This window comes from Diorhabda sublineata, chromosome 3, assembly GCF_026230105.1.
Source record: "Diorhabda sublineata isolate icDioSubl1.1 chromosome 3, icDioSubl1.1, whole genome shotgun sequence".
NCBI lineage: Eukaryota > Metazoa > Arthropoda > Insecta > Coleoptera > Chrysomelidae > Diorhabda > Diorhabda sublineata.
This window is the reverse complement of record NC_079476.1, coordinates 22,843,376-22,855,465: the sequence shown is the minus strand read 5'-3', so window position 1 is coordinate 22,855,465 and position 12,090 is coordinate 22,843,376. Positions and strand designations below refer to the sequence as shown.

Genomic DNA, 12,090 nt, shown 5'->3' with positions numbered 1-12,090 from the left:
ACCCAAAAAATTGAAGAATCTGCTTTAGTTCTGTGGTTTAATGAAAAAGCGCCACATCCATATTAATTTAAATATTTAAAATTTGGTCGTGATCAGAGTATTCAGTTTTGTTTAGTTATATTTTGTGTTTTAATATTAAAAAAAACTCACGTGAGAATATATAGAGTTCTTTCTATGGGTTTATTATCATATTGTGGATCAAGTGAATGTCTTTGAATTTGAGCCGTAGACTTAAAAATATAAAAGTGATTGATTATTTATAGATATTTAGTATTTATTACTTACTTTTCCGGCCGAGGGTCTATCAAGCTGTAAACTTTGTAATTCTTCATCGATTTTTTGAACTTTTGACTTGGATGGTGAAAATTGCATAATAAAAAGTTTTTTAAATAAAAGCAAAGTAAATGTCAATTTATATAAATAATGAATCTTTTGTTTTATATGCTTATGACGACAACATCGATTCATTTGAGGGTAAAAACTCTTACAAAGCAAAAATTACAGTATTTTGCTTTTCATCGAAAATTCTTTCTTTTAACAATGACATCCATGATGTCTATAACCTAATTTTTTAAATTATGTAAATTACACAAATATTGTTTTGAAATGATTAATGAGAATATAATAGATAGTGTTTAATACATTATTGGAAACAATTCATACAATAACAATTCTTTTTACTTAGATCGTGAAGAAAACTTAAGTATGGAGTGCCAAAATTTGAACATAAACAATAACAATTTACTTTCTGGGGCCCATCAGATTGAAACCAATGAACCCCACATTAATGATACAGCTTTACGGATGATGGTAATAATAAAACTATTCATTAATATTAATCTTTTGGTATAAAAAAAACATATTGATTAGATTATTTTATTTATTGATAGCAAAAAATGGGCTACAAGAAAGGATCTGGATTAGGAAAGAGTGAACAAGGGATTACGAAAAATCTAGATGTTCGTTATCAATTAGGTAAAAAGGGATTAGGTTCGAAATTGCGGAATATAGAAGATGTCATGGAGAAGTGGAATTTTTCATTGGAGGTTAGAACGTACCTTTAGTATATCTTCAATAGAAATGCAAAGTAACGATTGTGATTCTAGTCTACTTTCAGAAGTGCTAAAAAACGCCTCACAAATCAGTGCGTGGAAGTTATTTCCTTAATTTACAAGTTACTACCCTTTACAGTGAATTAATATTTGCAAATTTGCCTCATCATTCATCAATTCTAAATAAATAGTAGTTGTATTTTTTTTAATGTTTATTCAATAACAATTAGAATTTACAATTCTATACGTTATTTTGTTGACCCGGAGGCTACAATGAAAAAACCTGGCATATGTCCTGATGATACTTTTCCAGTGAGAAGATTTCCTCTACACCTCATGTTAGGTCTGTTGGCCATTTTCTTTAGTCTTCAGCCATCTCTTGTGATTCTAGCCATTGGTAATGCATAAGGCTTCTCTGTTGTATTGTTTTTTATACTGCAATTTGAAGGTCTTCATGTATCATCTGGTTTGAAACATACCATTCATTTTCTAACAATATTGTTGCCTAGCTACCAATATAATTTTCTTATGTAAAGGTCTATATATTTGCATTTATTTTGAATGTGTTCTCTCCAGTTCATTTGATGTCTAGGTGCATTCCTAGATATTTAATTCAATATAATTGTGGAACTTGTATGTTGTTAATGTATACTGAAGGACATTTTTATTTTATTTATTAGTGTAAAAGTTATGTTACATTTCTCTTTCTTTAAAATTTATTCTACACCTTTTGAGCCATTCTTCTACTTCTAATATATGCTCTTGTAGATTTGTGTATGTTAGTTATAAATTGAAAAGAAAAAAAATGATTTTTCACATTCTATACTTTGCATTTGTATCTACTGAGAATATACAATTAAATCAATTTGGAAAATTTAAGAACTATGAATATAACATAATATCTCCCCTTCATAGAAATTTACACTATTACTTGTCTTTAGGACGTGGCAGTTAAAGAAGAACTACATTGGCTAATAAATAATCACATTCTAGATTGCACAGAAGAAGAAATGATAACATGGATTAAAGAGGGACAACCTATTAATGATGTTAAAAGTGAGTGCAGGTTTTGTGATCAAGAAATACTTCATAATGTTATTGATGCAAAGGTAAGAAACACTTGAAATTAGGCATAAGAGCTACTTAAAAACCTATATATTGCAGATTGACATAAACCCAATATAGAACAATTTGTGTACTATGCCATCAAAGAAATTTATCTAAGCCTGTCTATGATTTCTCCTCTAATTGAAACTCACATGAGTGACATAATTTTAATATTTTGTTGCAGAAGAGAATCCCAGGTAGTAAATTTGATTTGTTCTGGGGCATCAGTAGTTTTATCAGATAATTAGGAGATGGGGGTTATTTTTAATCAAAACACTATTTTGTCTTGATATTGTATAATCGAACTTTATTACTGATTAGTATTTTGAACTTTATTACTAAGGTCTAAGTTTCTAAAACTATTAAAGGGTTGACTTTGTCAAAAAATCTATTAGAATGCGTTCATGGACCTATTTTAGTTGGTTGCAGCAGTTAAAATTATGTATCTGACTTTAGGAGTGATCGGCATCACAGAAATTTGCCTAGACTCACTTAAGTAAGGAATAGGACTCAGGGAAAGCTTAACTGTCTCTACTATAGGAGCGCGTCGTAGGAAAAGGTTAAATATCAAAAAAGTGGTTTAGTGCATAGCAGAAGTCTTTTTCCAGTAGCAGAATATCTTAAGCTATTGAATATTGAACTTAATTGGTTATGTTAATAGCTAAGCATATAAAAGAACTTTATAAGGTGTAATAAGGAAGACTCTAAACGGAAATACATCACTCAAAATATTTATATAAAAAAAATAAATGGTATAAATACCAAATACTCATCGCCAGGCTCCTCTCCGGGTATTTACAGTCAGAAATCCTTACATTTTAAAGAGAAACTCATTATTAGAAATGTGATAGAACCCAGAATGATAGAGTCTTTATTCTGGGCTCTGGTCATACAGGAATAAAAGAAATTAAAGAGGTCGACACACTTGTCAGTAAAGGAAGTGTATGGAAATGCTCCTATAAGAAAGTTTCATAAAGAGGAAACTGAAAAAGAAGCACTATGGCTAAATCAATCCTGAAAGTTTTTTGAGAACTTTGTTGAATCCAAAAATGATTTAGCCTCAATGGTCACCGCCTTGCAGTAGAACTATGAAATTGAAAGCTGGGGTCTAAAATAACTTTGTTATAGTTCAGTATAAATCTTAAGGTTGCAGTATAATTTAACCCCTCATTAAATGATAAAAATTGAGTGTTTTCATGCGACCAAGTTATTGTTTCGAAGATCAGATTCCTTTCTAAGGTATTTATTTCATCATGGAGAGACCAGTGTTGTTTTTCTGATTTTTTGATACAAAATTACTTATTCATTCCTTACTGTTTTCTACAAATATTAATTAATTGCATACCTCAAATCCTCTTATACCATAACTAATTTGGTACTGTTGCTTAGTATAAAACTGCTTGTCCTCCAGTCATTATCTTCTCACTTAGTATATTATTTATTTGAGTAAGATTTTATGATCTTTTCAGAATATATTCGATGAAATGGATAATCAGGAATTATGTCAAGCAAGAGCAAAATCGAATCCTTTCGAAACCATCCGATCTGTATTTTTTATGAATAGAGCAGCTTTGAAAATGGCAAACATTGACGCTGCGACAGATTTCATGTTTACAGATATTGACGAAAATGTATGTATTTATTCATTGTTCTTATAAACTAGATGTTGGTTTTTTATATTTTGATAACAGCTTTTTAAGAAGTTTTAACCAAAAATGGATTTGTTTGTTAACAAGAAGGCACTAGACACCAGCTTTAGACTCTATTTTCTAGATTAATCAACAAATAAACAAACTTCACAACAAAATAATATCATCCACTCTGTTACCTTCCGTATAAGGGTTTTTGGCTGCTGTATTAGTTTCCTGTTGACTCTACCAAAATCCTTTTCAAAGTCCACAAACATGTTAGTGGTCTATAACTGTCAATTTGTTCAGGATGAAGTAATCAGTCCCATTTCCATTCTGTTAGCATTGTTCTTTTCCCATATATCCTTGATAATGTCGTATATTTTTGTTATTATATTTTCTTCTTCATTCTTTATTAAATTATGCCTAATGTCATCTAGTCCTGGTGCCTTCCTATGTCTCAGCTGCCTCGTATGATGATACCTCTTTGTGTTGTCATCTTCATCAGTTTCCTCTTGGTTACTTTCATGCTGTTCGCTCGTATCTTTAAAAGCGGCTTCAAAGTATGTTTCCCATTCCTCCTTTCCTATTCTCGATAACGCACTCCTGGGAGTATTTGGTGCTCTGATGTAGCGGAAAAGTTTTCTTCTCTCCTACAGTATAGCATTTATTCATTGTCTTTTCTTCTGCAGCATTTTTGTGCTCTGTATCTCGCACGATTTCTCTTCTTGTTGTAATCCACTGCAGCCATGCCTGTTTTTTATTCTGGTATGTATTTGGTACTGTTATCAAATCAGTTGAGCTTCCCTCCTCCCAGTGAGTATGTGATCAATTTGATAATGATATAAATCAGCATATTTATTTGGCTCTTTTACATTTTCTTCAATAACTAACATATCCTTTTTAAGGAACATTTTCAGGAGCAGAAATATCCAATTTATTTCGCAGACGTTTGTGCTGGACCAGGTGGCTTTAGCGAATATATACTTTGGCGAAAACAATGGTATTTTAAAGGATTCGGATTAACTTTAAAGGACATAAATGATTTTAAGCTAAATGAATCGACTTGTGCAAGTGGGGCAACATTTCAAGCTCTTTATGGTAAAGATGGAGATGGAAACGTGTGTTCTCCTGAAAATATTTTAGATTTTAAGGCAAAAGTTTTACACGAAAGCGACCAACAAGGTGTTCATTTTATGATGTCTGACGGGGTATTTAATACTTACATTTTATATTATGTTAGTCATTTTTGGAATAGGATCATAATTGATTATTTATTGAACTGAATCAATCGAAAAATACAATAAATTTGAATAAAAAGTTAAATGTTTTACCTATTTCTTGTCATTATAGAATCTAATATTTTTCCTCATTTGAAAACTTCCATTTTAGAAGTTCTTGTGGATACAAAAAAATTCAATAACTATTCATATAACCGTCACACTGAGAAAGGAAATGTTCCCTGCCATATAGATGACGTTAGATACCTTGGTATACATTTAGATCGAAGGCTTACGTGCAAAAACCACATTGGATCAAAAGAAAACTACTTAATATTAATCTTGATGGATCGGTAATAAATAAAGTCTAAGTAATAAATTGTTGTTAATTCCCCTTGGTATATACCAAACGATGTGATACATAGGGACCTAAAAGTTCCTACAGTTGAGGAAGAGCTCTTGAGATACAGTGCAATTTATGTAAGCATGCTGGAACCATCTAGTGAATAATAAATTCATACTTTACAAAGAGATTATCAAGCCAATTTAGTGCTGTTGGTACTGCATGTAATTCCAATATCGATATATTGGAAAGATTTCAATCCAAAACATTAAGACAAGTTGTTAATGCCCCTTGATATATGCTTGATATTTAGGGACCTAAAAGTTCCTAAGGTCAGATATCGTGAGGTACAGTACAATGTATGTAAACACGCCCAAACCATCTAGTGTTGAATCTACTATACAATAGTTACAAACTAAACTGAGCAAAAACACTTGATTAAGTTCATGGATTTAAATAAATGTTAAAATAGAAACAATATTGTAAATGTAATGCCAAGTCTCTAGCTTAAATTAGAATTTTAAAGAGTAATCAATGGATTTCTGAACTTTATGTTCAAATCACAATATTTTTCTTGATTACAAGTACCAAAAGAAAAAAATATGTCTAATTAGTGAAGAAATTTAATTTTTTTTTCTAGGGATTCTCTGTTGAAGGTAAAGAAAATTTTCAAGAAATTCTATCCAAACATATTTACATTTGCCAATGTCTAGTGGCTCTGGAAATAGTCAGATCACACGGGCATTTCGTAACAAAATTATTTGATGTTTTCACTCCATTTAGTGTAGGATTATTGTTTCTAATTTACAAATGTTTTGAAAAAGGTTAGTAAAACTATCATAAAGTTATAGGTATATCTTTTACATATTGTTTACCGCTACACCAAATCTAATATCACATCGTAACCAAGTTTAGTGTTAACCGGTTATCCTTATTTCTTTTAGTGTCTATTTTCAAACCAAACTCTTCAAGGCCTGCAAACTCGGAGAGGTATTTTATTTGTTCCAATTTGAAACGGGACTCTTTTTACGAAAAAGTGAAAAAATTTTTATGGCTAATAGTTAACAGGCTATGGCAAATAAAAGATAATAAGGATGTAGATATATTGGAAATAGTTCCATTAAATCTATTAAAAGAGGACCAATGTTTTTATTCGTATATTGTGAAATGTAATGAAAAGTAAGTATTTTAATGTTGTTATCTATTTATAAAAAATCTTTTTTTTTTGGTTGCAACAAGATTTTTTTTGATTCATTGAAACTGAAAAATAAAAGTTGGAAAATAACTTTAAACTAATATTTTATGTTTCTTTTGCCCACTTTTGCACCTTAATGATAGTGTATTATAATATCTAAAATAATTTTATTTGTGCTTGCCAAGAGTGAACTAATATTTATTGGAATAAGAAAGTAAAGACTAATCAAAAAAATGGATAATTTAGATTTTTCATGCACTCCAGAAAAATATTAGTATCACCTATCGATAAGCTGTCGTAGCTGCAAAATGGTGACTGTAGAATACCCAATTTATAAAGGTGCACCTGTAAAGTAACAAAGAAGTAGACTATTTCATAAATTTTAAAAGGAAATAATTGGAACTACTTTATACATTTTTCAGTGATTATTTAATATAACAATTCCTCATGATTTTTTTTATTTTTTCATTATCCTATCGTTGTAAATGGTTACATCAACAAAAAAGTGCCAAATAAATTAAAAATCCAGGATAATATCTATAGAGTTATCCAATTAAGAACAAGGCAAGATAGTTCTTTGATAAAAAGTGAAAATCATAATATAGGAGAGTTTTAACGATGAGAATTAATAGAATAAAGCGAGAATAACGTTTTGAATTCAAATTTAACATAAAAATGTTGTAGTGGAGTTCTGTACAATTTAATGAAATTACCTGGTTACTTCCTTGGAATGAGTCCCTATTCTGTATACCAAATCTATCTACGGATCAACGACCAGTAAGTTTTTCCGAGAATACAGCTCTTTTGTATGTATCGGAAAAGAATATAGTCATTCAAAAACAGATTTAAAATGTAGGTGCCATCATAGTAGGGATTTGAACCCAGTCCTATTATCTCATCATAAAGAATAAGGGGACTTTGGATCAAGGAACAATAGACCTCAAAAATAATGGAAAATCGATAGAATTCCATTATTTCCATGCCAACGACAATTTGAACTCTATCAAGGATCATGGGATATTGCAGCGAAAGAAAGTTTATCTATGGCTACTAGAAGAAGTGATACCGATATGAGACTATACTCGATTTGCTCCAAAATGTTGGCTTTTAATGTCTGAATATTATAAAAAAGATTATCTATATTTGTAAAATGGTATGGTGTTATACACTATCTTGGGAAATCCCATCTACAATCTCCAGAAAATCGAGATCATCTTCATATATGTCTTCTGCAGCTTTTACGGTTGCCATTTTTTAAATTCTTTAAACACTGTAAATCAGAAGAATGTCTCGTTACTTATGATAGCAGAGACAATAATATTGTATAAAACCTATCGCGATTATTGTTCCTGCTCTGTTTTTAAACACAAAATGACCTGAATTATAGGTTAGAAACTGTTTAACTGAAGATTAAATCAGTTAAGCCCCCGATTTCGAGGGTTAAATTTAATGATACTTTAAAGACTTTTAAATTTGGTGCAATTCAAAAATTTAATTCAAACTAATGTTAACCTTACGGTGCAAGTGGTCATTACTGTACTATCAAATTAATTACCATATGTTTTGTTTAGTTTAGCTCTTAAACAAACTGTAGCATTAAGAAAATTGGCTATGTTTTGTCGAAATCCAACATTGATTGAATTCAGGCAGGACGAATTAAGAAAAAAATGTCTTGAGCTCTGGAAGATACCTGATAAACCAAAAACAACTCCATCTCCAATCAGCGCTCATGAACTTATTAATTCAACTATAGAAAAAATAGGTAACATACTTCTTCAATTAATTATTGGTAATTCTTGTAATTTATTGACATATCAGTTTTTATGTGGTTGATTGTTGTCTAATTTCTTCTTTAGATTGTTTAAAAGTATTATTTAGAATTCAACAAATTTTTCTACCTCTAAATACTCCTTACTTGATGTTTTCACTGAAAATCATTTCAGGTGCGTTCCATTGAACCACCGCCATGACCTTGGCCACAGATAAAATAGTACTCCTTTCAGTAGATTGTTCTTTTGTCTCTGGTATGATATGATTATGGTGTAATAAGAAATAACTTCACCATTATGTCCTTATACCGCTTCCATCTTGCGTACCACTTCCCTTGTCCAAATTATTTGATATATGATATGCACCGCAATTTTTGTAATGTCGAATATCTTTTGATTTCTGAATCTGAACTATTTTGTAGATTTTCTTTGCTATTTCTGGACTCGTTACTGCGATCCTCATTTTGGTAGTTTATACCGCTCTGCTACTCAATAATTTACTGTTGTCAGCGATGGAGCAAGGCCATCCAGAGAAAAGTTTAGTTTTAGGTTTATTATATTGAAGCTGAAAAAAAGGTTTTAAATAATACTCAGTAAATAAACGTTTATACAATAATTATGTACAAAAAAATAAGTATATTGCTTCCCACCTTTGACTAATTTATTTTTTAAACTAATATTTCACCATTACATCATGGATAAACAATTTGGGATTGAATCAAAAATTTGATAGGAGTTTTTATAACTGACAACCTGTAATTTTATTAAAAATTAATTACTGTTTCAGAAATTATCTCAGTACAACCAAGAAAAGTGGACAATATAAAAACATTTAATACACTGATCTCAGATATAGAGGAATGGTATTACTTTCCTTTATACAGCTCTCAGAAAACAAATAACTGTAATTTTTATACAGGTAAAAAGTTTTTATTTTTCCCAGTATAATAACCTATAAATACTCCATTTTATAACTTAGAAACCAACAATCCAGTCACAATGTGTCTCATTTTAATTGGTTTGCACATCCCCAGTAATCGCATAAAAATTTTAAAATTCTACCAATGAGAATAAGGAATTTACGGTAAAAATTTAGTTCAAACTAGCCAAAATAGAAAAACTTCCAATTTTATATTTTTTAATTTATTCTATATTGAGTTATCAACCTGCCCTGTTGATTTTATTTTAGGTACCAATGGAAAAGTGTATAGGTTTCAAAAAGGAAAATGGATAAAAATAAAAAATATCCAATTATGTAATGGAACTGTCGTATATGCAGAATTTGTAAACGAAAAATGCGTTACAAGAGTGAATGGAAATAAACGTTCTGAAAATACCAGATACAGTCTACATATTATCGACGGTTTACGCTTAGGCGAAAGAAATTTGGCAGATCTCACATTTTCTCAAAGGTAACTATTTGATTTAATTCAACATCTTATACAAGAACAAAATCATAAATTTGGTTTTATTTATAAGGTAAATTATTTTATTAAGACCAAGTGAAAGTTAATTTACCTTAAAGTACTGCCCTTTGCTAGCAATACACTTACAAAACACAAGAAGCATTTCTGAAAGGCTTCTTTCAGAATGACTTTTATCTGCAAACGATCTACGATTATCTTGTGAAATTTGAGGGAACATATTTCACTACTTTTGCACCCGTTTTTGAGGTTAAAGGATGCTCCGACGATTCCTTCAAATGACTCATTTTAATTTTTAAATCTCTCATACCCCATCACCATAAAAGATTCTAGTATTTCGTGAGCTTATTTGGCATTTTTTTCAACTTAAACCATAACTTGTTAAGGCTTTGTATGTGAAGTATATTGCACACACGATATCACTAAAGCGGTTATCTGTAGGTCTCAGCATTATCTTTTTGAGTTCTTTACATAAATTTTACATAAAAAATATGACAAGTAATTTAAAAAAATAAAGGGGATGCTGCTAGGGGTGAGGGGGTGGCTTTTCCAGTAAGTTTAAATAAGCCATAATACTTGCCCCTTCCAACATAAATTGACGTGTTTTTGGATTTTTTCTAAATACCAGTATTACAAAAGTTATTAAAGGTGGATACTTTTATCTGAAAAGCACTGTCTAGTACCCTACCTATATTAGCTCTCTAGGTAATTTCATTTCTTTTCATATTACTCACATTTCTATCTACAGAATCAGAAGGCTGATTCATCCATTGTTTTTCCTATAAAGTCTCTAACTGGGTATATATAACCAGAAAAAGCAAAAACTTATTTTGTTTGAAACAAATTTTTGAAGATTGGTAGTACTTAATAAGTAAATCTTGTGTGAAGTGTAGTTCAAAAGTATCATCTAATGTGTTCTATTTGTGTTTTAGACGGGAATTGTTAGAAAACTATTGCAAATCAGTTAATAAGGAGAGTCAACCACAAACAATAAGAATTCGAATGAAAATTATGGATCATCTAAACAATATCACTTCGAATTGTTTGATTTGTCAAAGTAAAGATGGTGGTACTTATTCGAATTTACCCTTATTGGGTTATAATTCATTATCGGAAACGTTCTCTGTAAATTCATTACTATTATTAAAAGTTAACTCAAGTAAGTTTTGGCATTTTAAAACGAAACATAGCGAAAGGTAATTAAATCATTGAAGAAACATCCACAAAATGTAATACTGCACTTGTAATGTGATGTTCAAAATAAGTTAGAGTTTACAACCACCACACTAATTAGAGGTGATAAACGGTGTGTTCAGTAAGGAAATATTTCAGAAATTCCAATCTAAGTCAAGTTATTCAAATATATTACCACAATTGTATGTTTTCTATCTAATTTTTCACAGTTATATCTCTGTTGATGACTAAAGTTATAAGAAACGTCAACTTGTCAGTTCATTGGCATATAAAATAAAATTTGAAAACAAATCTTTCTGATTTTTGAAAATAAATTCCATTTACCAGTTCAATCAAAAGACACGGGAAATAATAGATAAATACACCACGAATGTATATGTACATCGGACAATAATGACAATATTTTTCTGTATATTGGTGTTCTATGATAAGCTTGTTTCAGTTTACAACGTTATACTGAAAGTATACAACGTCCCCATTCGTGGAAAAAGCGTGAATTTTTCTTATTATTGTTTTTACTTCAAATTTCTTCATTATATTTACTTTTAAGATACTTAACCAATGTTATAGTAATTATTTTTAAATTTAATTTTCATATTTTTTAGGTCAATTTTTCCAGTGCGCATTTGTATTAAGAGTAGCTATTTTTATAACAAATAATGATGAAAATAATGAAAACGGTTTACTTTTAGAAGACATTATCAGTGAAATAAAACGAAAAACCTGAAATATATGCAACTATACATTTTATACTTTATTTAAAAAATAAAGAGGGCATGTATTTAAATAAGATATTTTTTTATTTAAAATGGAAATACGAGGCGTTGGTCCTCTAAGCTAGAAATGCATGTACCCCAATGTTGTATTCATAAGAATCATTTCTGGAAAGCTTCTTATCTGTCAGGTATGTTGTCATAATACTTCACTTTTAAAACATTTCTTATTGTCTGGAAAAACTAGATGTCTAAATCTGACGTGTAGACGCGTTTCATGTTAAAGAAAGTCGTTGACTCTTTTGCACAATTCGTTTTTGAGGTCTAACGACATCTCGCTCACACTACTTGTACAAAATCACCAAAGTTAATACATCACCATACCGAGATTTTAACATATTGTGGGGTTTTTTGGCAGTTTTTATCAACTTGAAAAAAATCGTTG

The 12,090-nt window shown here is 30.2% G+C and overlaps 1 protein-coding gene across 4 annotated transcripts; it reads left to right on the top strand.

Annotated features, from left to right (window-relative positions):
• Positions 1-67: 67 nt before the first annotated feature.
• LOC130441933 (cap-specific mRNA (nucleoside-2'-O-)-methyltransferase 1) lies at positions 68-11,722 on the top strand. Of its 4 annotated transcripts, none has more exons than XM_056775820.1 (13): positions 68-245; positions 686-810; positions 891-1,046; positions 1,994-2,161; positions 3,629-3,790; positions 4,696-4,998; positions 5,991-6,174; positions 6,295-6,529; positions 8,117-8,307; positions 9,102-9,233; positions 9,504-9,726; positions 10,671-10,897; positions 11,538-11,703. In XM_056775820.1, exons 2-13 carry the CDS (start codon positions 706-708, stop codon positions 11,657-11,659), a joined length of 2,208 nt encoding a protein of 735 aa, XP_056631798.1. In that variant the 5' UTR covers positions 68-245; positions 686-705; the 3' UTR covers positions 11,660-11,703. The 4 variants fall into 4 exon arrangements, with proteins under 4 accessions (XP_056631798.1, XP_056631799.1, XP_056631797.1 ...); XM_056775821.1 differs by lacking the exon at positions 68-245 and adding an exon at positions 268-400; XM_056775819.1 differs by lacking the exon at positions 68-245 and adding an exon at positions 350-474 and having other exon boundaries at positions 4,708-4,998; positions 11,538-11,722.
• The last annotated feature ends 368 nt before the right edge of the window (positions 11,723-12,090 follow it).

Bases quoted from the DNA above. Each gene is read 5' to 3' on its own strand.
- LOC130441933 (XM_056775818.1), top strand. From the start codon at position 405: ATGTCAATTTATATAAATAATGAATCTTTTGTTTTATATGCTTATGAC. The intron at 1,047-1,993 runs GTTAGAACGTAC...ACTTGTCTTTAG, and splicing joins AGTGGAATTTTTCATTGGAG to GACGTGGCAGTTAAAGAAGA. The intron at 3,791-4,695 runs GTATGTATTTAT...ATCCTTTTTAAG, and splicing joins TTACAGATATTGACGAAAAT to GAACATTTTCAGGAGCAGAA.